Below are 27,734 nucleotides of genomic sequence, written 5' to 3'. Positions count from 1 at the left end.
TCTCAAGGTTCAATGGTTGCAAGAAGTTAAACCCCACTCAGAACAGCTCTGGTCAAGAGGGCTGCAGCAGACTCCCCAGGATAGGAAGGGCGGTGGCCAAGAACATGAGGTTTGGAGTCCTGTTTGATTTTTGTCTCTACCACTTACAGCCTGTAACTTTGGGCAAGTTACTGACTCTTTCTAAGCCTTAGTTTCCTCACCTGTGAAATGTGAACAGTAAAGGTCTTTAAAGCTCCTTAATTCGTGGGCTCTCTTGAAGATGACATGGCTTAGTACCTGGTCCTCTTCCCATAGCTGGGGCATCCAGGGCCAGCACATCGTGTGGACACCTGCCTACACTGATTGCACATAGTATCTGAATAAACAGATAATTGATTGGACTGCCAAGCTCTTTTTACATTTCTGTTGAAGTATGGCATGCAGAAAGAAAAGTGTGCAAGTTAGAAGATAAATTATCAGAGTGAACACACCTGTAGCTACCATCTAGGTACAGAAACAGCACATGGCCAACACCCCAGAAGGTCCCCTCCAGTCTCTCCCAATTATATTTCCTCCTTCTCCCCAGAAGTTACCAGTGTCCTGAATTCTAATGCTTTAGATTACTTCTGCCTGCTTTTCAACTTTGTATAAATCGCATTATAGTGTCTGTTCTTTATGTACCTGGCTTCTTTAGCTCAACCTTATGGTTGAGAGATTCTCCATGATGTCATGTGAGGATGTAGTTTGTTCGTTTTCATTTTGTATAATGTGCTATTCTCTAAATTTCTTTCTTCTACTGTGGGTTGTTTCCAGGTTGGGGCTCTCATGAATAGTGTGCTATTAAAAACTTTAGTGAACATTTTTTGATGTCCTTATGGACGTACACGTTGTTGAGTGTTCTGCCTGAGAGTGTAGTAGCCGTGTCATTGGGTACATGTATGTTATATCTTAGTGAATAACACTAAAAAATTTTCCAAAGTAGTTAAACCAGTTTGTTTAGTTTTTTGGGTTTCCTTTTTTACTTCAAACTACTACTTAAATATTTATTTATTAAATCATCAAAATTAGTTTCGTGATTCAGTGAATACAAAGATATTCTAGGATAGCATTTCCCAAAGTGCGGAATTCTAGTCCTGCCAGAGGCTCTGAAACTTAAAATAGGTTCTGTGTTCAGTGAAGTTTGAGAAACATTGCGTAATATATCCTCTTCTCAGAGCATGTACATTAACATTAAAAACTCTGAAAAGCCCTCCATTAAAAAATAATAATTTGAATGATTTCCAGTTTTTTGGTCCACAGCCCTTTTGAGGCTCTGTAACACCTGTAGATAAGACACAAATGCAGCCATCTTTGGCTGCCATAAAGTTCTGTGCTTAATAACTGAGATGTTGGTTCCTTCTCTGAGGACAGTGATTTCATTTGATGGTTAAAGCACTTGCACGCTTAATAAATCCGGAAGCTGACAACTGTTTTGTCTCTGTAGGTTTTCTGGGCTTTTCTATTATTTGAGATGTTTCTTCAGCTGTTGTTGATCAGCCCCCAAATCAACAATAGTTACTGGTGGCCTGCTGTGCACCCAGCATTGTGCTAAACTTGTAAGACAGAGAAGATGGTTTGCTTAATGTAAATTATTTAGAATCTAGTTGGTGAATGCGTGTGCAGGTAATAATACAATCACAAGTTTATTTTTTATAAAATGAAAATTATTTTTAAATTATAAATATAATTTATTTGTTGACGGTGCTATGTGACATTATTATTTAAGAAGTCAGTAATAAAATAACAGTGTCCATATTGGGCCTTTTTATATTTTTCTATGCATTGATGTTTTTGGTTTTTCTTTCTGTCCCTCCCCTGGGACATGGGATTTAGAACAGTGTCAGGGTTCACAAAGCCTCCTGTTCAGCCTTCCTAAGAAGTCCTGTGGTCCCACTGTCAGGGAATGAGCCAATCCCAGATCTCAGGCTAGGCCAGCTTGATTTCTGTGCCCTCATAGTGTGTGCATTTATGTGCGTGGCTGAATGTCGTTTAACTTCAGAAACTACAGAGTGCCCTAGTGCTGACTGGTTAATTCATGTCCTCCACATAAACCTCACAGTAAGTAAATTGGTATTGATGATTTATATCTGGAAGGAGACACTTTTGAGAAGTTAACTTCTCCAAGGTCACACAGCCATTAAGTGCTGCAGACAAGATTGAGGGTGAGCCATCCTACTGCATTTTTATTATGCTGCTTTTCCTGTTTTGATAAATTTAAATTACAAAGAAAGCTATAAATATAAGAGAAGGCCTATTTTTCTGTCACCCTGAATTAACAACTGCTAATATTTTAGAGTATTTGTGTCTAATCTATTTTTTCCCGTTTTCCCCACACACACCCTTCATTCTTTCACAGTGACACCCACACTGCTTAGTGTGGAAGGTGTTCCTGCGGTCCCTTTAAAAAATAGTTTTATAGCTGCTTCTGAAAGCTTACCGTTTCTTGTGTGTGCTTTAAAACTGTTTATCTAAATGGTGTATTTTATATATGTGTAATCATTCAACTTGTATTTTTTACTCAACTTTTTATTTTCAAATTGATACACTATGTACAGATCCAGTAACTATCTTGTAGGATTCCACTGGAAGACAGACCAGGTTTTATTTATCTGTTATCTTATGGATAGACAATTAGGTTACCTCGAATTTTCCACTTTCGTAGTCCCCCTAATGAGCACGCTTGTACATGTCTCCACATGTGTACACGTATGAGAGTTTTTCTAGGGTGTGTTCCCAGAAGAGGAGTGACTGGTTTTCAGTTTTGCTAGTTGCAGCCCTATTGCTTACCAGAGGGGCTGCAACAGTTTGTGCTTCACAGTGTGTGACAAATAGCATTTACTCCAGTACCTGATTAATATTAAACTTTGAGATTTTTTGATGGTTTAAAAATGTTGTATCTGACTTTAATTTGCATTTCCCTGATTACTTTTGAGATCAACCCTCTTTTCATGTCCGTTGGCCGCTCTTTATTTCCTCTTCTGTGAGCTTCTTGTTCATGTCACTCATTTTCCTTTTGATTTGTAAGTTTTATATAAACTTCATATAAACAGAAAATGACAGCAGATTATTACAAATATATATTATATAATGAATATATATCCAGTCCTTTGTTTTTACTTGTTGTAAATATCTTCTCTGAGCCTGTGGCTCATCAATTTTTTAAAAATATTTTATTTTATTTTATTATTTTTGGTGGCACCACGTGACATGCAGGATCTTAGTTCCCTGAGCAGGGATCATACCCACGCCCCCTGCAGTGGAAGCATGGAGTCTTAACCACTGGACCACCAGGGAAGTCCCATGTGGCTCATCCTTTAACTGTGTTTATGGTGTCTTGTCTTATAAGTAGTTTTATATTTTGTTGTGACCCAGTCTCTTTCACCTTTCTTTTATGGGATATGCTTTTTGTGACTTGTTTACAAAGACTTTCCCCATGCTAAGGTCACAAATCTATTCTGTATTTCTTATCGTGGTATTAGTTTTGCTTTTTTTACATTTAATTCTTTTATCGACTCGGTATTTTATTTTGGAAATATGAATATAATTTTATTTTTTCCAGATTTATTCCAAAACAGTTTATTGAATCCTTTCCCCATTGGTTTGAAGAGCCATCTCTGCCATTTTTCAAGTCCCTATGGATGGGTGGGTTTATTTCTGGTCTTGTTATCCAGCTGTTTAATACATTGTTCTATTCCTCTGGTTTAATTACTGAGCTCTGCAAAATATTTGATAACACCAAATCCACCCGAACACCAGCTTCATTCTTTGTTCTCAAAATTTTGGTGGTTATTCCTAGATCATTAAGTTCCTTTCATAATCCTATGAATTTATTGATCAGTTTGGGGAAGTGGAATCTTACATTGGAGTTTTCTTATCCCCGAACATGTTATCTCTCTTGTTTATTCACATCTTTTTTATACTCTTCAGAAATTTTTTAAGTTTTCTACATCAGTGTTCGGCACATCTTTTGTTACCTTTATTTGACGCTGTAGTTTTTGTTGCTATTGTGTTTTTCGTGTTAGATTTTAATTTTATTTATTGTTTTAATGTTTCTGATTTGTATGTAAGCTTATATCCAGCATCTTGGTAAACTTGTTAGTTCAGGCTTCCCTGGTGGCGCAGTGGTTGAGAGTCTGCCTGCAGATGCAGGGGACACGGGTTCGTGCCCTGGTCCGGGAAGATCCTACATGCCGCGAAGTGGCTGGGCCCATGAGCCATCGCCGCTGGGCCTGCACGTCCGGGGCCTGTGCTCCACAACGGAAGAGGCCACAACAGTGAGAGGCCTGCATACCACAAAAAAAAAAAAAAACCTGTTAGTTCTTTCATGTCATCTTTTTCCCTTTGAGTTTTCTATGTAGATGATTATATAATATGAAAATAAGGGCAGTTTTTTCTCTTCCTTGACAATTTTTATATCATATTTCCTCTTCTTGTTTAGGGGATAGTAAGGGTCACTAGAAAAACACTGAATAGTAGAAGTGATAGTGGGCATCCTTGTCTTTTTCCTGACTTTAATGGAAATACTTCTGAAGTTTCATCATTAAGTTTGCTATGGTTTCTTCAATAGGTTAAGGAACTTCCTTTCTATTCCTAATTTTTTTTTTTAATAATCACCTGTGTTGGTTTTTTTGTTTTTCATTATTTTCTGTTTTATCTTTATTATTCCTTTTATTTTCTTAGTAATAACATAGGAATTTTTAAAATTTCTTATACTCAGATCATTTATTTTCAATCTTTTTTTTAAAATATGTTATCTGTTAATGCTGATGAAAGAAGACAGACTAAAAACTCTGCATAACATATCATTTCATTTATGTGACATTCTGGTAAAGGCAAAAATATAGGGATGAAAAACATCAGTGGTTGCCTGCATGTTGGGGGAAGGATTGATTACAAAGGGACACCAGTAGAATGTTTGTTGTGATGGAACTGTTTCATATCTTGATTGTGCTGGTGGTTACATAAGCGTCAAAACTTACAGAACAGTACAACAAAATGGATGAATTTTACTGTATGTAAATTATAAGCCAGTAAAAAAAAATCACATGGATACAAAAAATATATCACATGGATACAAAAAATACATAAAGTAATTCTACTTTTTAAAAAAGGTGCATTATTTTTATGTTTTCTTTTTTCTTTTTTTATAAATTTATTTTTGGCTGCATTGGGTCTTCGTTGCTGTGCACGGGCTCTCTAGTTGCAGCGAGTAGGGGCTACTCTTTGTTGCGATGTGCATGCTTCTCATTGCGGTGCCTTCTCTTGTTGCAGAGCATGGGCTCTAGGCATGTGGGCTTCAGTAGTTGTGGCGCTCAGGCTCAGTAGTTGTGGCTTGCGGGCTCTAGAGCACAGGCTCAGTAGTTGTGGTGCACGGGCTCAGTTGCTCTGCAGCATGTGGGATCTTCCTGGACCAGGGATCGAACCCGTGTCTCTTGCATTGGGAAGCGGATTGTTAACCACTGTGCCACCAGGGAAGTCCTAAAAAAGTACATTATTTTTAAAAGTTAATTTTCTGTAAGGATTGTTTTAGTAATACCTAGTGCATTTTCATATGTAGTACTTTTTTAAATGAGGAGGGAAAATTTTTGTTTTCATTGTTTTGAATTTTAATGTATTCGAGTCAAAATAATATTTAAAAAAATATATAGGTAACAATGTAATATAACAAAGTGATATTACTAAGTAATATAACAAAGTGATGCCAAGTAGTATAACAAAGTAGTATAAAAAGGAGTGCTCTCACCTTTCTTTCTTATCCACCGCATTCCTCTCTGTCCACTCTGTGTGTCTTTCCACTGTTTTTCATATGTACATACAAATATTGGTTTTATTTTGTATTCCTTTCTAACACAAAAGTTAACATATTATAAACATTGTTCTATATCTTCTTCACTTGATGTATTCTAGAAATCTTTCCATGTCAGTACTTAGAGAACATCCTTATTCTTTTTTTTTTTAACTGCTGTAAAGTTTTCTATTGGGTGGATGTATCATGGTTTATATATGAAATCTCTCATTGTGATCCCTTGGCTTATTTTTAATTATTTACTGTTACAAACAATTTTGCAGCCAATAACCTTATATACATGCATCATTTTGGACATATGCACCTGTATCTGAAATAAACTTCAGGAACAAAATTACTGATAAAATAATAAAAGTATTTGTAATTTGTATAAGTATGTATTTCCAAACTGCCCTCCATAGAGGTGTTACCACTTTTTACTCTACCAGAAATACATGAGAGAGGGAATTTTTTTCTTTTCTTAACTCTCTTTAGTTTTTATTACTGAAATATTTTAAATTAGGTATAGATGTTGTGACATTCTACTCCTAAGTATATCAGTGTATGACTCTTAAAAATAGGAATATATTTTTTAAATTTAAAAAATTTTTAACAGCTTTATTGAGGTATGACTTACATACCATATAATTATTTCATTTTAATTATACAACTGAATGATTTTTACTAAATTTACAGGGTTCTGCAACCATTACCACAGTCAAATTTTAAAATATTTCCATTACCCTAAAAAGATCCTTTGTGTCCATTTGTAGTCAGTCACGGACCCACCCCCAGGTAACCACTAACCTACTGCCTATAGGGGCATTTCATATGATAATATGGTCTTTTGTGTTGGGTTTCATTTACTTAGCATAATGTTTTTTAGGTTCACCCATTTTCTGAATTCTTTTTTTTTTTTTTTGAAGTGTAGTTAATTTACAATGTTGTGTTAGTTTCTGGTGTACAGCAAAGTGATTCACTTATATATATGTGTGTGTGTGTGTGTGTCTGTAAATATATATATACACACACACATAAATATTCTTTTTCATTATGGTTTATTACAGGATATTGGATATAGTTCCTTGTGCTATACAGTAGGAACTTGTTTATTTACTTTATATATTGTAGTTTGTATCTGCTAATCCCAGACTCCTAATTTATCCCACATCCCCCTTCCCCTTTGGTAACCATAAGTTTGTTTTCTGTGTTGGTGAGTCTGTTTCTGTTTTGTAAATAAGTTCATTCGTATCATATTTTAGATTCCACATATAGATGATGCCATATGATACTTGTTTTTCTCTGTCTGACTTCATTTAATGTGATAATCTCTAGGTCCATCCATGTTGCTGCAAATGGCATTATTTCACTCTTTTCTGTGGCTGAGTAGCTTTCCATTGTATTCCACATTTTCTTTATCCATTCATCTGTCAATGGAAATTTAGGGTTGCTTCCACGTCTTGGCTATTGTAAATAGTGCTGCTGTGAACATTGGGGTGCATGTATCTTTTCAAACTAGAGTTTTTTTCAGGATATATGATGAGGAGCGGGTTTGCTGTATCATATGGTAACTCTAGTTTTAGTTTTTTAAGGAACTTCCATACGGCTTTCCATACTGGCTGCAACAGTTTGCATTCTCACCAACAGTGTAGAAGGGTTCCCTTTTCTCCACTCCCTCTCCAGCATTTATTATTTGTAGACTTTTTGATAATGACCATTCTGACCAGTGTGAGGTGATACCTCATTGTAGTTTTGATTTGTAGTTCTCTAATAATTAGTGAAGTTGAGCATCCTTTCATGTGCCTATTGGCCAGCTATATGTTTTCTTTGGAGAAATGTCTGTTTAGGTCTTCTGCCCATTTTTTTTATTGGGTTGTTTGTTTTTTTGTAACTGAGTTGTATGAGCTTTTTGTATATTTTGGAAATTAAGCCCTTGTCAGTTACATCGTTTTCAGATATTTTTCCCAGTCTGTAATTTGTCTTTTTGTTTTATTTATAGTTTCTTTTGCTTTGCAAAAGCCTGTAAGTTTAATTATATCCCATTTGCTTATTTTTGCTTTTATTTCTATTGCCTTGGGAGACTGACCTAAGAAAATATTGCTACAATTTATGTCAGAGAATGTTTTGCCTATGTTCTCTTTTAGGAGTTTTATGGTGTCAAATCTTATATATAAAGTCTTTAAGCCATTTTGAGTTTCTTTTTGTGTATGGTGTGAGGGAGTGTTCTAACTTCATTGGTTTACATGAGGCTGTCCAGCTTTCCCAACACCACTTGCTGAAGAGACTGTCTTTTCTCCATTGTATATTCTTGTCTCCTTTCAAAGATTAATTGACTATAGGTGTATAGGTTTATTTTTGGGCTTTCTGTTCTGTTCCATTGATCCATATGTCTGTTTATGTGCCAGTACCATGCTGTTTTTTTGTTTTGTTTTTTTTTTTGCGGTACGCAGGCCTCTCACTGTTGTGGCCTCTCCCGTTGCGGAGCACAGGCTCCGGATGCACAGGCTCAGTGGCCATGGCTCATGGGCCCAGCCGCTCCGCGGCATGTGGGATCTTCCCAGACTGGGGCACGAACCCGTGTCCCCTGCATCGGCAGGCGGACTCTCAACCACTGCGCCACCATGGAAGCCCATGCTGTTTTGATTACTGTAGCTTTGTAGTATTGTCTGAAGTCTGGGAGAGTTATGCCTCCAGCTTTGATCTTTTTTCTCAGGATTGCTTTGGTAATTCTGGGTCTTTTGTGATTCCATATAAATTTTAGGATTATTTGTTCTGGTTCTGTGAAAAATGTCATGTGTAATTTGATAGGGATCACATTAAATCTGCAGATTGTTTTGGGTAGTATGGCCATTTTAACAATATTAATTCTTCTAATCCAATAGCATGGTATATCTTTCCATTTCTTTGAATCAGCTTCAGTTTCCTTTATCAATGTCTTATAGTTCTCAATATATAAGTCTTTCTCCTCCTTGGTGAGGTTTATTCCTAAGTGTTTTTCTTTTTTAATGCAATTTTATAAGGGATTTTAAAAAAACTTTCCCTTTCTACATTTCATTGTTAGTGTAAAGAAATGCAACAGATTTCTGTACGGTGATTTTGTATCCTGCTAACGTACTGAGTTTGTTTATCAATTCTAGTAGTTTTTGTGTGGAGTTTTTTATATATGGTATCATGTCATCTACATATAATGACAATTTTTACATCTTCCTTTCCAACTTGGATACCTTTTATTTCTTTTTCTTCTCTGATTGCCATGGCTAGGACTTCCAATACTACGTTGAATAGAAGTGGTGAGAGTGGGCATCCTCGTCTTCTTCCAGATTTTAGTGAGAAGGTTTTAAGCTTTTTACCAAGTATTATGTTGGCTGTGGGTTTGTCAAAAATAGCTTTTATTATGTTGAGATATGTTCCCTCTATACTCACTTTGATAAGAGTTATTAACATGAATGTATGTTGAATTTTATCAGATGCCTTTTCTGCATCTGTTGAAATGATCATATGGTTTTGTCTTTTCTTTCGTGGATGTGGTGTGTCACATTGATTGATTTGCATACGTTGAACCATCCTTGTGACCCTGGGATGAATGAATCCAACTTGATCATGTTGTATGATCTTTTTTTTGTGTTCTTGAATTTGGTTTGCTAGTATTTTGTTGAGAATTTTTGCATCTATATTCATTAAAGATATTGGCCTGTAATTTTCTTTTTTGGTGCTTTGTCTGATTTTGGTATCAGGGTGATAGTGGCTTCATAGAATGACTTTGGGAGTGTTCCCTCCTCTTCAGTCTTTTGGAAGAGTTTGAGAATGATTGGTATAAGTTCTTCTTTGTATGTTTGGTAAATTCCCCAGTGAAGCCATCCCCATGTTCTGAATTCTTAAATAAAATGTTATAGCCAAACAAAGTATCAGTACTTTGTTTCTTTTTACAGCTGAATAGTATTCCATTGTATGGATATAGCACATTTATTTACCCAGGAACATTTCCAGTTAACATGATCACACCTAACAAAATAAATAATCCTTTTCACATCACCTAATATCAACATTGTCTTCAGTTTCTCCAGGATCCAGTCTGGGATCATACACTGCAATTGTGTATGTCTCTTAATCTCTTTTAATATTGAGGCATCCCTTGTTTTACGGGATTGACTAGCTGTAGACACCATGCTAGTTGTCCCATAGAACACCCCACCTCCTGGGTTTGTTGGAGTGTTTCCCTGTGGAGTTCTTAGCTTGTTCTTCTGTTCTCTGTATTTCATATAAAATGTGATTAGATTCCAGTTAAACATTTTGGCTAGGATGTACACTTCACATTGTATCTCATTTGGAGACACATAATATGTGTTTGTTCCATTATTTATGCTGAGATTGATGATGGATGAGAGTGGTAGCATTCCTTCACTGTGAATTTTATATTTTTTTCAGTCCTTACAAGTAAAAAGTAATCTTTGTGGTGTTACTTTGGTACCATACAATGTATAATTCCCCATCAGTCTTTCATTTGATGATTAAAACTCTGATTGATAATCATTGCCTGAATCAGTAATTTCATGAAAGGTTGCAACATGATAGTTTTCTTATTCTGTCATCCTATCTACATTCATAATTGGCAGTTTTCTATTAAGAAGAGCTTCTCCTTTTCACTTGGAGCTATTTGTCTTCCCTGAACTACAAATCACTCTTTAAAACAAAACAACAAGAGAAAAAATTTGACTTGTCTTCTCCCCCAGTAATTTTCAAGTAAGGGACTGGTATAATATCTTCCTCATTGAAATGTTATACATTGCTGGTATTCAGTTGCATGTATTTTATGATTACCACTGTGGTGTTCTCTTTAAGTTTATGGATTAAACAAAAGTTGGGTGTGTAAGGGTTTTGAGTTTCCTGACAGGATTTTTTGTCTGTTTATGTGTTTTTCAAGATATGTTTTGGTAGTTAAGCTGAAATAATACTGTGATCAGATAATGGGGCCTGTGTTAAATTAAGTTTTGAATTTTGGAGACAGCTTATGTAACCTAATATGATCAGTTTTCTTTTTAGTATAATCATTTTATTTATTTTTATATATTTGTTTTTTTTGGCTCACTGGGTCTTTGTTGCTGCACACGGGCTTTCTCTAGTTGCAGCGAGCGGTGGCTTCTCTTGTTGAGGAGCATGGGCTCTAGGCATGCGGGCTTCAGTAGTTGCAGCATGCAGGCTCAGTAGTTGTGGCATGCAGGCCCCAGAGCATGTGGGCTTCGGTAGTTGTGGCATGCAGGCTCAGCAGTTGTGGTGCATGGGCTTAGTTAGCCCGCGGCATGTGGGATCTTCCCAGACCAAGGATCAAACCCGTGTCCCCTGCATTGGCAGGTGGATTCTTAACCACTGCGCCACCAAGGAAGCCCATGATCAGTTTTTTAGTAAATGTTTCGTGTGGTCTTGAAAAGAATATTCCTGTTCTTTTTAATTGAATGAAAGGTACTAAATCAAGACTATTAATAATAATAATAATTTTATTTGAAACACTTTCATCCTTATTTTTTTCTGCTTGATGTATTTAGTTATTTAGAGAGATTTGTTAAAAATCTCCTGTTAGGATTATAGATTTTCCCATTTGTACTCATACTTTTCAGAGTTGGCTTTATGTATTTTGAGACTGTTTCTATGTTTCTATAGCTTCATGATTGTTAAATTATCTTGATCTGTGTGGAATGTATATGTTGGTTCCTTTTATTAGTAACAAAATCTCCTTGTCCCTTTTAAATGCTGTTCATTTAAATACATGAGGTTAATAAATAACTACAGCAGATTTCTGATTGGCATTTTCCTGATTTTTAAAAAATTTCCTAATTTTTAAACTTCTTGTGTTGTTTTGTTTTAGGCATGTATCTTATAAGTAGTATATGGCAGAGTTTTAAGCCAATCTGAGAGTCTGTTTTTCAGTAGGTGAGTTTACGTTTATATTTACTCTGATATCGGATGCATTTAAATTTACTTTCGCCACCTCCTTCTGTGGTTTTCCATTTGCCATGCGTTTTCTCTGCTTTTTTCCTTTTTTCCTGCCCTCTGTTGAGTTGATAGCTTGCTTTGTTTCTTTTATTTCTTAATCTGTGTGGAATGTATATGTTCAGTATCTGTTCTTTCAGGGTCGTCACTCTACAGGTTAATACACATTATTAAATGAAACTCTTTTTAAAGCAACCACATCATTTTTATGTAGTATTTTGGTTTCACTTTTTTAACCACACCAAAAAACAGTTTTTGTTCTTCGCTCTCTCTCTCTCTCTCTCTCTCTTTTACTATGTATATTTATTAGTTTTCATTATCTTTCAATAATCTCTTTACTTACCTTTGTTTCTTGAATTCTGTTCCTTCCTCCTGAGTTCATTTTTCTTCATACTAAAATACATTCCCTTGGTACTCCTTTTAGCTAGAGTTTGTGCACTTTATAAGTCCTAGTCCATTTCACAGTGTTTTTATTTCACCTTCATTTTACTTGAACTCTAAAATTCACCTGTAAAATATGTACAGTAAAACCAGTTGGCCCACAATATAGGGTTATTGGGGGGAACTAATAAAATTTGTTGAAATACTTTATAAACGGTTTTGTGTGTGTACGTAATGCTATTATTATTAGCTAATATACATCCTATTAGAGTTGTATTAGAATTACAGTGTTTTGAATGGATTTTAAAAATCATTGCTTACTGTACTTAGTTAATATTTATTGAGACAAAAGAGAATAATACCTACTAGAAATATCATGAATTGTACATGCTCACACCTTGGGAGAAGAACTGAGATAAGGTGAAACTCGGGATCCTAACTGCTAGCTTAGGGTTACTCCCATTCATTGGAACTTTGAGATACGCAAGCATGAAGTCCAATTTTTTTACTTTGTTTTTATCTATTTACAAAGACAATACACAAATAGTGTGGAAAATCCAAATGATAAAAGAAAGAGAGAAAGAAATCTTCCAGGAAGTCCATAGAATTGAAACCATTGACATATTGGGACACATCCTTCCAGACATCTTGCTCTGCAGGTGTGGCTGTGTGGATTCTGGAGACTTGTCTTTTCATCTTTCAAAAAGAATCATACTACATATGCAATTTTGCTACTGCATTTTTCACTAAGTAATATATCAAGAGAATATAGCTAAGTATCATTGCATATAATGAATAAATGTATACCGTTGTATAGATGTATCATAATTTTGTTTAACCAATTCCCTATTGGGAGACTTTAAAATAATTTTTTATATTATAAATTATGCACAGTTGCCTGATTATTTCTTTAAGATAAATTGCTAGCAGTGATATTGGTCAAAGAGTGTGCACATTCAAGTCTTTGATACATGTTTAATAAATCTCTCCAAAAAGTGCACAAGAATGCCTCTTTTCCTCACACAAACTAAGTATTGTCATTTTTCCCCCTTAATTTTCCAGTTTGAGATTATTGTCAATATCTCTGCTTACTTGTGAGTTTGAATATCTTTTCTTGTTTTATCATTCATTTGTAATTCTTTTGAGAACTTCCCCTTTGGCTGTTTATTCTCTTTTTGCTTTCTATTTCTTATTAAGCTGTATGAACTCTTATTTGGCTTATAAATTATTATAAATATCTTATTTTTTCCCTCTTTTTTTTTTAATCTTTTAACCTTGTTTGTGCTTTTTATCACGTTGTTTTTTTGCTTTTCAACCTTGTTCAAGAACTTTATGAAATTTTTATTTGATCAAAATTTCCTTTATGAGTTCTGGGTTGTTTCCTTAGATGGGATAACTAAAAGTTCTTCCCCACTTCGAAACTGTTAAATGTTCATTTGTATATTTTGTGTGTCTGTGCTCCTAGCAGTTTATTTTTCTCCCATTTGAATCTTTAATCCATTTGGAGTGTTTTTGGTATAAGGAGTGATACACATCAGTGCCTTCCTGTTTGTCACATCCTGTTCTGGTTTTTAAATTTGACTGATGAAAATCAATATATGAGCATCCTAAAGCATGGCAGGAATTGAGATGTGCTTCATAGTTTTCGGTTTACTAATGTGTCTTGGGTATTTGTAAGTAGAGATAGAGGTTCAAAGGGGAGGGAGTGGATGGGGAAGTGGTAGTTGACAGTCTTATGTCAGGGTTACCTTCTGTGTATGTGTGTGGAACAGAGAATTAAAGAGAGGATACCAGCAGAGTGTCTCTTAGAAGTTTCGTGTTTCACTTCTTTTAGTGACCCTGAGTTCTTTATCCAGGGAAGTGGAACTGTGGTAGGATGTCGTAAGACACCATCTGACGTGAGGACTTAGAGGTTTTACGTCTTGAATACCAAGTGCTCTTCTTCCCTGATGAACCCATGAACTCTCTGAATTCTGTGGATTCGTGGGCTTTTTTTAACGTTTTATTTCAGCATATGTTCAGAAAGAAATTGGAATGGGGAAGGGGTTCCGTTCCCCTCTTTGACGTCTAATTCCCTGACCCATAAGTAGATGCTGTTAAGTTTCTTATGTATCTTACAGAAATTTCAAGCACTATTTTTGACTACTACTTGCTACTGAATGTTCAGTTGATGAAATTGAAGGTCTTTCACTCAGAAGAAATAAATCAAGAAGGTAAGAAATAAAATCTTTTGACGCTTCGAAACATTCATCAAGTAGGAAGAATTCATCAAGATTATTTCTTTAGGATAATCCCTTTTGACAATAAAAATCAAATTTAGTGAACATAAACAGGATGGAATAGCGGCAAAGCGTAGAACACGGCTCACGACGATAGCCTCTGTTTGTTGCGTACCTGACACGGGCCATCTGTTAATTCACACTGTATTAACATCTTCATTCTGTAGAGATGAGGAAACTGAGGCTTCCGGAGGTAAATAACATACCCGTAGCTCTCCCTGGTTGGCAAAGGACAGAACTAGGTGTGGGCTCTGGTCTCTGCCTTTGGAGCCACCTGTGTTGTGGGTAACCTGAAGTCTGTTCCAGCCAGTCCTTGAAAGACCTTCCGCCACTTTTGGAATAGATAGTTCCTGTTCTTTTTGCTGCTACTTTATTTTCTTCGTAGGCCCATAAGCAGTAGACATCATAACTACAGACACAATTTCACATTTATGAACTGTGGCTTGTAGAATGCATAAAAGATAACTTTTATAGTAAGATTTGCTGTTTTTGAGTTCTTCCCATTATTGAAGAGTAGCCGGGCCTCCATTGCCTGTGTGCAGTTATACAGGAAGCCCCTTACTCAGATGCTTTCCTTCCATGTGTCCGAAATTTGTTGTAATGTGCCAGTTTGTTAGAATAAGTAAAACTGCCATTTGATGACAGTTGCAATAAATGTACAGGTCATCGATGGCTGAGATTAGATGGAGCTCCCGAGGGTTGTGCTGTGTCTAGTAGCCAGGTGAGGAGAAAGTGTAAGAAGATATTAATTCCTTCCATAATTCTCGTTCTAGGTCTATTCTGCTTCAGCTTTTTCTGGGAGCTAGCTGTGTAAGGCTAGTAAGGGGGAGAAAGGATGGGGTGGGATGGATAGACCTACACTTTATATTTATACAAATAGAAATAGCACATCAGACAGGTCAGTGTTCATTGCACTCTTGCTGTAGGTCTCTGTCTTGTACTTTGACTCTTGTCAAAAGAAAAATGTTCTTTCCGACAAGGTCGTAGAATATAAGTGGAAAGGCAAGACACATATACATGAAACCGAACTAGAGAGTTTGCCGAAACATTCCATTGTACTGTGTGACTTAAAATATAAAAAACATTAGAGGTAGGAAAGGATATTGTAGCAAGAGGTAATCAGGGCAGGTAAGATATGGCCAGAGGGAAAGGACAAAGAGTCTTGAGATCCTGTCATTTTTATATGTATTAAGAGGCAGAAGAACTGTATGTCCAAAGACCTAAGATTGCCCCAAGGTAGAACCCTTGGTAGACCAGCCTTTCCATATAATGACATTAATGTATGCCCTCCACAGCAAATTCTGGGTTCCCAGGATCTCTCCCCCAGTTGATTGTGGGTGAAAGGGCATGGTCAGAAGCTTCCTCAACCTGCCCTTCATGTTGTTGATCTGTCCCTCATTCTGAAGTTCTTTAGCATTTGATGTAAACAGTCTGTACTACATTGCTGTGACATGTTTACGTGTTGCCTTGGGATTTGCACTCCTCCCATTTCCTTCTTCCTGTGGCCTCCTTAGTGCCTGGTGCAGTCTGTGGATGTTGAAGTTCTAGTAAACACTTAGTACATGAATGTCTTTGGACTGAGGCCCACGATCATGGCACCAGGAAAGCCCTGTGGGATCCCGAATTGTAAACCAACCTTATCCTTGGGATCCAAAGCAGAGCTGAGGCTGCGACCGTGAATGCACCGTGTCTCCTAGCTCAGTTTTCTTGTCTCAGCTAGAAGTTCCCTGTAAAAGCAAGTGTTCTAGGAGGTTCCATCCCATGATTCTGATCTGGTGCAGGATTTCTGAACAGGGAAGTTAGATTAGATTAGATGGGAGTAAGCTTAGAATGGGAAACTCACAAAAACTCATACTATGGACAGGCCTTTAATTTAAGCACTTGCTGTCCAAACTGAGCATTGAGTTCAGCTAGTGAGGTAGAAAGGGGGCTGGGGTGGTATTTGGGGCAGGTAAAAGCTGTTTCATAGTCTTGTGCATTTGAAAACTCCAGAGATGGTTACTCTTCTTGTGTTTAGAGGCCTGACCTTTCAGGGGAAGCATCTCCACCTTTATCTCATCCCATATCAAGCAGATCACTGTGAATAATTGTAGCTGTTGGGTTTTTCTTACTCCGGATTTGCTAGAATTCACATCAGATCACACAGCTGAGAAAGACCCTTGGTTTTTTTGGACACGTTGCTGATAATATCTCTTTGCATTAATGATTTTATTCTAGATATCCAGAGGGACAGAAAAAGATGAGTAATGGGGGAGTTACAAGATAAATCTACAGTAAAAAATAAAGCAAACTGCTTCTCTTCTTTACCATTATGAAAAAGAAGTAAAGAATTATTTCAACAGTTAGGTCAAACAAGAAGTATTAATTTTCCTCAAATAATTGAGGATATGTTTTTAACATTGGTCTTGATGTAAAAAGCTGAAATATACTTTTGGTTGTTGGTATCTGTTTGCTTCTAGTTAAATGAAGTTAAGTAGATTCAGGTCAGGATTTTTGGTTTTGCTTTGGAGCTTTTGTTCTCCCAACTCTTCTTCCTTAAGTAGATGATCAGGTATCATTTGAAAATGTGTTTTGGGTGGGGCATGCTAAGCAGGTCTTCGATAAATCTTCCAGAACCCGAGGCTCGCGTGCTCCTGAGTCGCTGTGAATGGCCCCAGCGCTCCTGACCACTCTTCCGGGTAGGATGTCGCTGAGATCCCTGAAATGGAGCCTCCTGCTGCTGTCACTCCTGAGCTTCCTGGTGATGTGGTACCTCAGTCTTCCCCACTACAATGTGATAGAACGCGTGAACTGGATGTACTTCTATGAGTATGAGCCCATTTACAGACAAGACTTCCGCTTCACACTTCGAGAGCATTCGAACTGCTCTCATCAAAACCCATTTCTGGTCATCCTGGTGACCTCACACCCCTCAGATGTGAAAGCCAGACAGGCCATTAGAGTTACTTGGGGTGAAAAGAAGTCTTGGTGGGGATATGAGGTTCTTACATTTTTCTTATTAGGCCAGCAGGCTGAAAGGGAAGACAAAATGTTAACATTATCCTTAGAGGATGAACACCTCCTTTATGGAGACATAATAAGACAAGATTTTTTAGACACGTACAATAACCTGACCTTGAAAACGATTATGGCATTTAGGTGGGTAACTGAGTTTTGCCCCAATGCCAGGTACATCATGAAGACAGACACTGATGTCTTCATCAATACTGGCAATTTAGTGAAGTATCTTTTAAATTTAAACCACTCAGAGAGGTTTTTCACAGGTTATCCTCTAATTGATAATTATTCCTATAGAGGATTTTACCAAAAAACCCATATTTCATACCAGGAGTATCCCTTCAAGGTGTTTCCTCCCTACTGCAGTGGGTTGGGTTATATAATGTCCAGAGATTTGGTGCCAAGAATCTATGAAATGATGAGTCACGTAAAACCCATCAAGTTTGAAGATGTTTATGTTGGGATCTGTTTGAATTTATTAAAAGTGGACATTCACATTCCAGAGGACACCAACCTTTTCTTTTTATATAGGATCCATTTGGATGTCTGTCAACTCAGACGCGTGATTGCAGCCCATGGCTTTTCTTCCAAGGAAATTATCACATTTTGGCAGGTTATGCTAAGGAACACCACATGCCATTATTAATTTGACATTCTACCCAAGGCCTAGAGAAGGGAGGGACACTTTGTGGAAAATGTTAAAGTTAGACTATGAAATCTCCAATGGAAAACTCATGGGAAGGTCACTGTGTGGCTTACACGGAACTGAAACTCATGAAGAGGCTATAGGCTGGAGACTGGAGGGTTGTACTTGACCTGTGGTTTATTTTGACAACAATCAAGTCAGGCCTTTTAAAGATGATATTCAGAGGAATTAAACATCTTATAAAGGAATGGGAGGTTTTTGTTAATAAAACACATAGGACCAAACAATTTGAACGTGTCGTTCTATAGATTAAAACTTCTTAAATGGGTTTCATTGAATTATAAGCTCATCTGTCCATAACAACAAAGCAGTGTGGAGTATTATTCATTGAACAATCTCGTCAGTTCAGGGTTTTGTGTATATCTTACATGGATTACAGTTTTTTAAAATATATAGTTGTGTGTAAAACAAGTGAAGTTATGCTGAACAAAATTTCATCTCTTTTTGGTCATTCGGAAGATACTTCAGGATGTTGCAGTATTTCAGTTATCAGTTATTATTTAATGGTACTTAAAGTTTTGCACTTTTATGGGTGTTTGAATGTTATGGTTGTTTCAGTACTGTATAAACAGAATAGTGAAAAATCACTCTTTATATTTAAACTTCTTTTCCAGTTACTTCACTGATGAGTTTATTATGAATAGCTCCATTAATGTGTAGATATCGGTCATTATTGCATATCAGTAATCTCCTGAACTTTGATAAATATTTCTTCGTGGTAATATAGAGAAGAATTAAAGCAAGAAGATCTAAATTATTGTCTTGTTTTTAAAAATATAATCCCTGGTGTTTTTAGATGTCACTTCATCTGTCTCATTGTTCCAACTGGAAATTAGGAGTAATGTAGAGCGCCAGGCAGCATGTTTCCTTTTGGAAAGGACTCTGAAGCCAAAAAGAGAGAACGTGATGGCCAGAATATTATGAAAGGAGTGGCATATTTCAGTGCTTGAGCTGGAAAGAGAAGACTAAAGATTCAAGTTGCATTGTTAACTGCTCCGTGTTTTTTTTAAATTAACAATCAGTTTGAGAATAAAAAGGAAGAAAAAAACACTGCTGCTATTGTTATTAGTTTCACATCAAGAGGAAAGCCCCACTATGTGGTCTAAAATCAAGTCTGATTTCCATGTCATGGAGAAGCACGTTTTTTCATAGGAGTGGTGATGTAGGTCAGCTTTGACCTGCTAGTTGGTCCAAGAGAAGCACTCCTTGCCCCCATGTTCTTGGGATTGTGCAGTTTCCCATTATGCCTGATACGGGACAAGTGATTTCCTTTTTTCTGGATTACATGATGGTGAAAGATCAAATCTGTTGGCAGAAAATATGAACTTGAAAATATATAGTCAGCTCTTGTAATACTCATATATTTATAATTCTCCTATAAGAAAAGCTTAATTTCAGTTAGAAACATTATAATGTTTGATTCTTGATAACAAGGCTATTTCCATTTCCCTCCTCTCAGACCTGATCCAGTTACAGTAAAATCAATTAAATGAAATACTCTGTGGAATCCATCTATGCCCTTGCTAATTCCCATCCGTACGGAGTCACTTTCTTTTCAATTTTATTTATTTTTATACAGCAGGTTCTTATTAGTTATCTATTTTATACCTATTAATGTATACATGTCAATCCCAGTCTCCCAAATTATCCCACCACCACCACCCACCCCCCGGGAGTCACTTTCTTTAAGACACAGGTGGTGGGTATTTTTATGGTAGGATTAGATTTGATCAAATTTGCCTAACTTTATATTGGTATTTGGGAAGCTAAGTCAAATAATTTATAGAGGGAAAACTTTTAAAATAAAAGATAACTTCCCTTCCCTTTAAGATGAGACCAAAAAAAGCAGTAAAACGTGAGTAATTGCCAGTTAGAAGATTGTTCCTTTTCAACTGCAGGTTGGTGCTTAAGAGATCTCTAAAGAATTAAATGATTATGAAAAACATTGAGGTTGGGTCGTTATATTTTTTGTCTTTAACTTCATGTTTGCTTTCAAGTAGTATTAGTCAGCTGTGTTATTAAAATCTTGGCCTCTGACGTTTAACCACATGAATAGCACCTTTTATTTTAACTGGTAACAGAGTTTAATACAGAGCCTAACCTTAGGCGGCTGCTTTTCTGCCATCCACAGCCCTGCCACATCCCCGTGGTCTTACCTGCTCTCTGCCTCACTCATTTACTTTGCTTGCCTGTAAGCATTGAGTCTGTGACCCCAGCATGTTAGCCTTTGCCAGATTCTGCTGCAAGAACAGCTCCCAGATCTCAGAGGTTGACAACAACCATGTGTTCTTTGCATCCACACCGCACGCTACTGGTTACCAGCCTTGGCTACTGTGTGTATCTTCTCACCTCAGGGTCCCAGCTGAAGGGCAACGCCTGTTTGGAACATGCCGTTCTTGTAGAGGGAGAGGACAAAGAGCTGGTGGAAGGAGAAAGAGCTGGTGGAAACACTAACATCTATATCTGCTGACCAAAGCAAAGCCCATGCCCAGCCCAGTGTCCGTGGCAGGGTGGGGCAGGGGTTTGGGCTCACAGGAAGTAGTGCACGTCATTTTTTGGCAGCCAGGAATATTGTGTTCTTTTACAGGGTGGGCAAGGAATAGTGGGGTACAGTAATCTGCCACACCTAGTGCGTGAAAGGGAGAAGGGGCTCAGGGACCTGGATTCTGAGGCCGGCCCCAGTGCATCAGAGGTTTTCTGGCTTACTTGGATCTGGTGCTTTGAGCCCTTTCCTGAGAGGGCTGCCCTTTCACCCTCCTTACTCTTTCCCCAGCTCTACGCTAAATGGTCTTGGCATGATCATGTTCCCATCAACTCGCCAGATGAAGAGCAGCCGGAGCTGAGCTATTTATAACAGTATTTCTGAGTGTGAGCTTGGGGATAAAGCTCTTTCCTCCTGGCGTCTGGTAGGCATTTATTGCAGGATGGAGGGAGAGAGAGAGGGGAAGGGTGAGTATGAGAAATGTGGCAGGCCCATCTGACGTCTTTGGGGTTCTTTTAATCCACTGGGAATTAATCTTTATATTAAGCCAGCTCCTCTGGATTTTGTGTGAGCGATTAGAACCCTCTCACAGTCTCCATCAGCTGCTTGATTATCCCATGTGTAGGTAATATAGGACCAACCCTTTAAGGAGTCAAAACAGGTGACACGTGTTGATGGATGTGTTGGTAGGAGATGGAAGCGAGCGTGGGAAATGGGCCCCGAAAGCCAAGAGGCAGTTTGAGTGGGCAGGCCCTTGGCAGAATTTGTGCCCAGGGGAAGAGACGACTCATGGGTCTTGTAAAGTCAAAGTAGGGCCCAACAAGGATGGATACCGTTGCTCTGTATTTAAGGTAAGTGATGGAAGCACAAAACGTGCGCTTAGATAGTCTCTCCTCACATGTGACCCTTTCTTCGCATTTGCAAGCCTTACCCTTCCTTTAGGTTTTCAATGAACAATGTCTAAAACGTCTGCCAACTTAGCCCTTTTTATGTTTTACTCTCACCCTTTAGACCACGTGGGAGGGAGGGTGGAGGTTAGCGCTACTTACATTTCCCCCTTAAAGTACCCCCTTTGAGACATTTCCCAGATGAAAAATCAAGGCCCCTCGTGGTGAGTTAACATCATTCTCTTAAAAGGCTGCAGCAGCTGCAGCGAAGGTTTTAAATAACACTCTTCCCCCTTCTCCCCCTTCCCCCTTTCTCCCTGTAGAAACCGAACAGAAACAAGCAGGAGATACCAAAATGTTAACAGGAGTTGCCTGTCAATGACTTTGCTCCCTTTGAAGTACCTTTTATTACTTCATTCTCAACAACAAGGATAAATTACTTTTATAACATAAATGTTTTAACAATATATGAACAAATTTAGGTAAAGGTAAAAAGCAGGGTCAGAAGATGTCGTGGGAAAAGGCTGGCTCACTGCTGAGCTGCCAGCCCCTTCCGCGCCCTCCCGCTTTTTCCCACAGCAGACTCTTGTGAACCGGTCCCTGCCAGTGGGACCCCAAGTGAAACCACACAACTCTGATTGGGACTTAAACCACTGTTAGTTAAAATTGCTCACTTCTTGTCAGGACTTGCTGAAGCTCAGGTTCTTCGTGTCTCATCGCAGAAAGAATTCAGAGACAAGTGATAAGTAAGAGGTGGATTTATTTAGAGAGAGAACACATTCCACAGGCAGAAGAACGTGGTCCATCTCAAAAGGCTTGAGAGCAACCCCAGGGCATGGGGTCGACTCAGAAAGTGAGAGCAGCCATGGGAGAAATACACTCCATAGACGGAATGCGGACTGTCTCAAAAGGCGAGAGCGCCCCAGGTTAGTTTTTGCGGGCTGTGTAATTTCATAGGCTGACTACAGTGGGAGGATTATTCCAACTATTTTGGGGAAGGGGAGGAGATTTCCAGGATTGGGGCCACCACCCACTTTTTGGCCTTTGATGATCAGCCTCAGAGATGTCATGGCGTGTCACTTAGCGTATGCTAGTGTATTACAATGAGTGCATAATGAGGCTCAAGGTCTGCTGGGAGTCACATCTTCTGCCATCTCGGACCTAGTCAGTTTTTTATGTCATATCTTCAAAGGCTCTTGTCATTCTTTTCAAGGTTGTGCCCTGGCCCCTTCCTTCCTGTTTCATGGGGGATGTCTGCCTGTGGCCTCCTGTGTTCCTCCCTCATTAAGAAAAAAAGGAGAAGGCCTCCTTTTCCTTCATAAGATGTTCTGCCTACGCTGCTGGAGTCTGCAGCTACCATGGTGATCCCATGAGCCTAAAGGCCAAGGCAGTGGGCTGAGACGGTGAGCCTGGGTCCACATTCTTCTAGACCCTTTGGTGTTAAGTAACCACACACATTTGGATGTCGTGGGTCCAGTGGTCAGTTCCTCACAGCTGGGGGAACCTAACTCCAGGGATGTAAGAACAGTTTCCCTGACCGGAGCCGTTGTGCCCATGGTGACTGGGGAGATGTGAGGAGATGAATCAAACTCTCCTCCAGGGCAGAGAGAAAACAGCTGGTTTGTGACCCGGGAGCTCCGAGGCTCTGGCTTGGATCCTGCTGGGGGATGGTGCCCCGCCTGCGAGCAGCCCTCGGGGACGCGGTGGACACTCCTCTTTGGTTGGTGCCCGCCATCCGTGTCGGGCAGCGGGGCTGCGGTTGCACCTGCGGGGGGCAGAGCGGGGAGAAGGAGGCTGGGGGAGGGAGCCCTGAGGAGTCTGAACCTGTCTCACCTGTGGAGCCGCGTCTTCTCATTTGGAAGAAGAGAGGTCAGGGCCACATCTCTTTGCCTTTCACGGTTTACTGCCTGCCTATCATCCGAGAAGGTTTGTGTTACGAACTTGGCAAAAAGTAGTTTCAGAGTCTGATGGTAACGCCGTTCACTCTGCCCTCTTTGTAAATGAGAAGCTGGAAAATCTCTGGATTTTGGTAAATTCACAATGAAATGACCGGAGAGCACCCAGGTCTCGCTGTTCTTCCATGCCCCGAGGCTGCTATAACTACTTTATTAAAAATGAAGTGTCTCAAGGTTTCAGGACAAAAACTGTTGCAAAGCCATAAATGACTAATTTGGTGTTTCAAGTGATAATCAAGCCTGTCTCTTAGCTCAGTGAATATGAAGAGGAGGAAAGGAACAACCTCACCTTTGTTACTGAATCTCTTTTTATATGAATCTTTAAAAAATTTTGCACACTGCTTCTCTCTCTAGTGAACCTTAACGTACAAACAATAAAAATTTTTAAAGTATTATATAAGAAGAAACTAAATTTTGTATTTCTCAGCCTTAAATTTGAAAGCAAGTAGACAGGCAGTTATTATTTTGTCTGCTGAACAACCTCCTCCTTGAGAAACTTCTACTTTTGAGAAATGTCTTATCCACTAACTCCATCTGTGTGGTTAGTACAGTGTGACCCAAGCCATGAGAATTCTGTCTTAAGATCGCAGCTCCCTGGTGACAGTCCCGTGGTCCACTTGACACTACAGCGCAATTGCAGTCCCTCTCAAAGAATTTAGAATTAAGGCTAAGCAGTCAAAGTCTGAGTGTTGTCCTCAACTAGGAGATATAAATCTCAGAAATTTTGATATTAGATGTTTTTTAAAAAATACATTTCATTTTTTAGAGCAGTTTTAGGTTCAAAGCAAAATTGAAAGGAAGGTACAGAGATTTCCCATATACTCTCTGCCCCCATGTACACACTCCCTCCCCCACCATCAACATTCCCCATCAGGACAGGACATTTATTACACTGGCTGTCACCACAGTGACACATCGTTATCACCGAAAGCCCACAGTTTACATTGGACTTTTGGTGGATTGTCAGTGAGGCTAAGACTGTAATCCCTGAGGAAAGCTTCAGAGCTGGAGTCTCAGGCTCACGGAAGGGAAGTACTTTACAGAAACAGAAAAGGCCCACGTTCAGATAAGCCCTTTGCCAGGGCCAGTTCCCCTTCTTCATGGCAGCCTAGGGCCAGGCTGGTGGGCCTGAGGCTCTGCAGGCTTCCCTTCCGCCAGACCTCACAGGAAGCCGCAAGGATTCCTGTGGGTGCCAACCCTAGGCCAACCTCTGTACCAGGTGGGCCTGGAGGGTAAAGGAGTAAGATTGACATTTGGGGGATCCAGTAGCTTCAGGAGTATGGTTTCACACTGCAAATGAAGCCCAGCGCCCCTCAACCTCTGCCCCATGCCTTGCATACCAGCCTTCTCCACTCTGCCCTTTGTTTCTCAGGCACCCCAGGCCCATGCTGGCCTACCTGCCTTCGTCTCAGCTCTTTACCTGGAGTGTACTTTGCTTTTTCTGGATCTCCATTTCCTCATCTATGAAGAGGGTTAGTAATTCTCATTCTCTTCAGAGTCAGATGATGATTTAAAGATGCTGGGGCCATCAGCCTGGAGAAGAGGAAGCCTTGTGGCAGAGAAAACGGTCTTGACCAGAGTGACTCTGGAAGGCAGGACCAAGGTAGTGGGAGGAGTGACAGGGAGAGAGATTTTAGTATAGGATCAGAGAAATCCAGAGATAGAGCAGGATGCTTCAGGAAATAACAAATTCCCAACCTTAAAGGAGGTAAAAGAAGCTGGAGAATCCTTTGGTAAAGATGCTGGGAGTGCAGAATTAACAGGACCTGGACTTGGAAAGTCTAGCTCTGAGAGAAGTACTAGCATTAGCTTTGGAGTCACACAGATCTGAGTTCAAGTCTTAGTGCCACCTCTTACTATCTGGATTACTCTTCTCTCTGAACCTCATTTGCCTTGCACATGGCAGGAAGGTAATAAGAGTGTCTGGCTTGTAGTGCTTTTGCAAGAATTCGTTGAAATAGGAGATGGGAGGACCCCACAGGAAGTAGGTGCTCAGTACCTGGGAAATTTCATTAAATCACCATTTGGTTCTAAAGGTTGGTTGTAAACAGTGGAGGGCACAATGGGGAGGATGTTGCTGCTGCCCCCAGGGCCAGAGTCTGGAAAGGCCGCCAGCAGGAAGACAGACTGGAAGCAAGTAGGATATTCTAAGAAGAGGAACAAGGGAAAAAATGAAGGGGCAATAAGTGTACTGATTTTTTTTTCCCCTGAACTCTCTAATTCTGTTCCATTGCTCTGTAAGTCTGCCTTTCCATCACTGCCATACTACCTTGATTACTCTGGCCTTATACTAAGTCTTAAAATCTGATGATATAGGTCTTCCAACTTTATTCTTTTGCAATGTTGTTTTGACTATTACATGACCTTTGAATTTTCAAGAAAAGTTTGGAATCAGCTTTACAATTTCTATAAAAGAGTTCTTCTAGGCTTTTGATTAGAATTGCATTAAATATAGAAACTGGGGGGAAAGGCTGTTTTAACAATATCGAGTATATTGATTTATGAATGGTCTACCTCTCCATTTATTTAGATTTTCTTTAATTTCTCTCAGCAATATTCTGAAGTTTATGAAAAGATAACAGTCTTGCATATAGTTCATTAGATTTAATCCTAAGTATTTTGTATTTTTTGATGCTATTGTCAATGAGATTTTTTTTATAGAGGTATAATTAACATACAGTAAAATGCACAAACTTAAGTGCTCAGTACAATGATTTGGGGCAATTTTATATATCTGTACAAACATCACCTAAAACAAGATAGAGAACACTTCCATCATCCCACAAAGGTGCTTAATGCCGTCTTCCAATCAATCCCTACTCCTACCCCACCCCCATTACAGAGCAACCACTTCCTGGTCTCTATCACTGTAGATTTAGTCTCGCCATTTTGGGATTTCATGTAAATGTATTCATGCAGTATGTATCATTTTGAGTCTTGCTTCTCTGATTGAACATAATGTACTTTAACATTAATCCATGTTGTTTTGTGTGTCAGAAATTTCTTTTTATTGCTGAGTATTATTCCATTATATGAGTAAACAGCAAATTGTTTATCCATTTGGGTTGTTTCTAGTTTGGGGCTATCATGAATAAGATTGCTATAAAGATCCTTGTATGAGTTTTTTGGTGTGTATTTATGTTTTCATTTCTCTCTGTAAACACCTAGGAATGGAACTGCTGGGCAATAGGGTAGGTGTGTGTTTACTATGAAATGCCAAACAGTTCTCAAAAGTGTTTGTACCATTGTACATTCCTACCCAGTTTTTCTTTTATGGTTTATACTTTTTGTGCCCCACCCAAGAAATCTTTACCTACACCAAGGTGGGGGAGATTTTCTCCTATATTTTCTTCTAGAAGCTTTATGGTTTTAGGTTTTACATTAAGGTCTATGATCCAGCTCTAATTTAAATTTTTATTCAGAGTGAGAAAGCATTTGAAATTCATTCTCTTTCATGTAAGTATCTAGTTGTCTCAGCAGCATTAAAAAAAAAAAAAAGACTTTCCTCATGAAGGAGTGTTTAGTCCGTTTATATTTAATGTAATTTTTATATAATTGGGTTTAAGTGTACCATCCTGTTACTTACTTTTCATTTTGCACCTCTGTGGCCCCTTCCTTGCCTTCTTTTGAGTTGAGTAGTCACTAGCATTCCATTTAATTTCCTCAATTGCCTTCTTAGCTATTGCTCTTGTGTTTGAAGTTATTATTATTATATATATATATATTTTTTGGCTGTGTTGTGTCTTAGTTGCTGCACATGGGATCTTCTATGAGGCATGTGGGATCTTTCGTTGCGGCACGCAGGCTCTTCATTGCGGCACACAGGCTCTTCGTTGCGGCGGGTGGGCTTCTCTCTAGTTGTGGTGTGCGGATTTATCTCTCTCTAGTTGTGGTGCACGGGCTCCAGGGCACATAGGCCCTGTAGTTTGTAGCACGTGGGCTCTCTCGTTGAGGTGTGCGAGCTCAGTAGTTGCGGCATGCAGGCTTAGTTGTCCTGCAGAATTTGGACTCATAGTCCCCTGATCAGGGATTGAATCCACAACCCCTGCATTAGAAGGCAGATTCTTTACCACTGGACCCCCAGGGAAGTCCCTGAAATTATGTTTTTTAATTGATTGCTTTAGATCAGGGCTTCTCAACCTTTGTACTATTGACATTTTGAGTCAGATAATTCTATGTGGGGTATGCTTTCTTTGTATTTTGCTTCATTGTGGTCTGCTGATCATCCTGGTTTTACACGTTGATGTTTTTCATAAAAT

General features: G+C 38.8%; 1 protein-coding gene across 24 annotated transcripts in view; it reads left to right on the top strand.

Moving 5' to 3' along the window:
• Positions 1–19,201, top strand: part of B3GALNT1 (beta-1,3-N-acetylgalactosaminyltransferase 1 (Globoside blood group)) — a 31,472-nt gene extending 12,271 nt beyond the window's left edge. For 11 of the 24 annotated variants that reach the window (XM_019946153.2, XM_019946152.3, XM_033855430.2 and 8 more), the window contains 3 exons: positions 11,664–11,728; positions 14,290–14,382; positions 17,062–19,201. In XM_019946153.2, the coding sequence (XP_019801712.1) occupies positions 17,096–18,091 (996 nt within the window). In that variant the 5' untranslated portion in view covers positions 11,664–11,728; positions 14,290–14,382; positions 17,062–17,095 and the 3' untranslated portion in view covers positions 18,092–19,201. Of the gene's footprint in view, positions 1–7; positions 110–11,663; positions 11,729–14,289; positions 14,383–17,061 lie in introns of all 24 variants that reach the window. The other 13 variants (XM_033855433.2, XM_033855429.2, XM_033855432.2 and 10 more) reach the window with 3 other exon arrangements.
• The last annotated feature ends 8,533 nt before the right edge of the window (positions 19,202–27,734 follow it).

The sequence above is a fragment of the Tursiops truncatus genome, chromosome 4 (assembly GCF_011762595.2).
Source record: "Tursiops truncatus isolate mTurTru1 chromosome 4, mTurTru1.mat.Y, whole genome shotgun sequence".
Classification (NCBI taxonomy): Eukaryota; Metazoa; Chordata; class Mammalia; order Artiodactyla; family Delphinidae; genus Tursiops; species Tursiops truncatus.
This window is presented reverse-complemented; position numbering and strand designations above follow the sequence as displayed.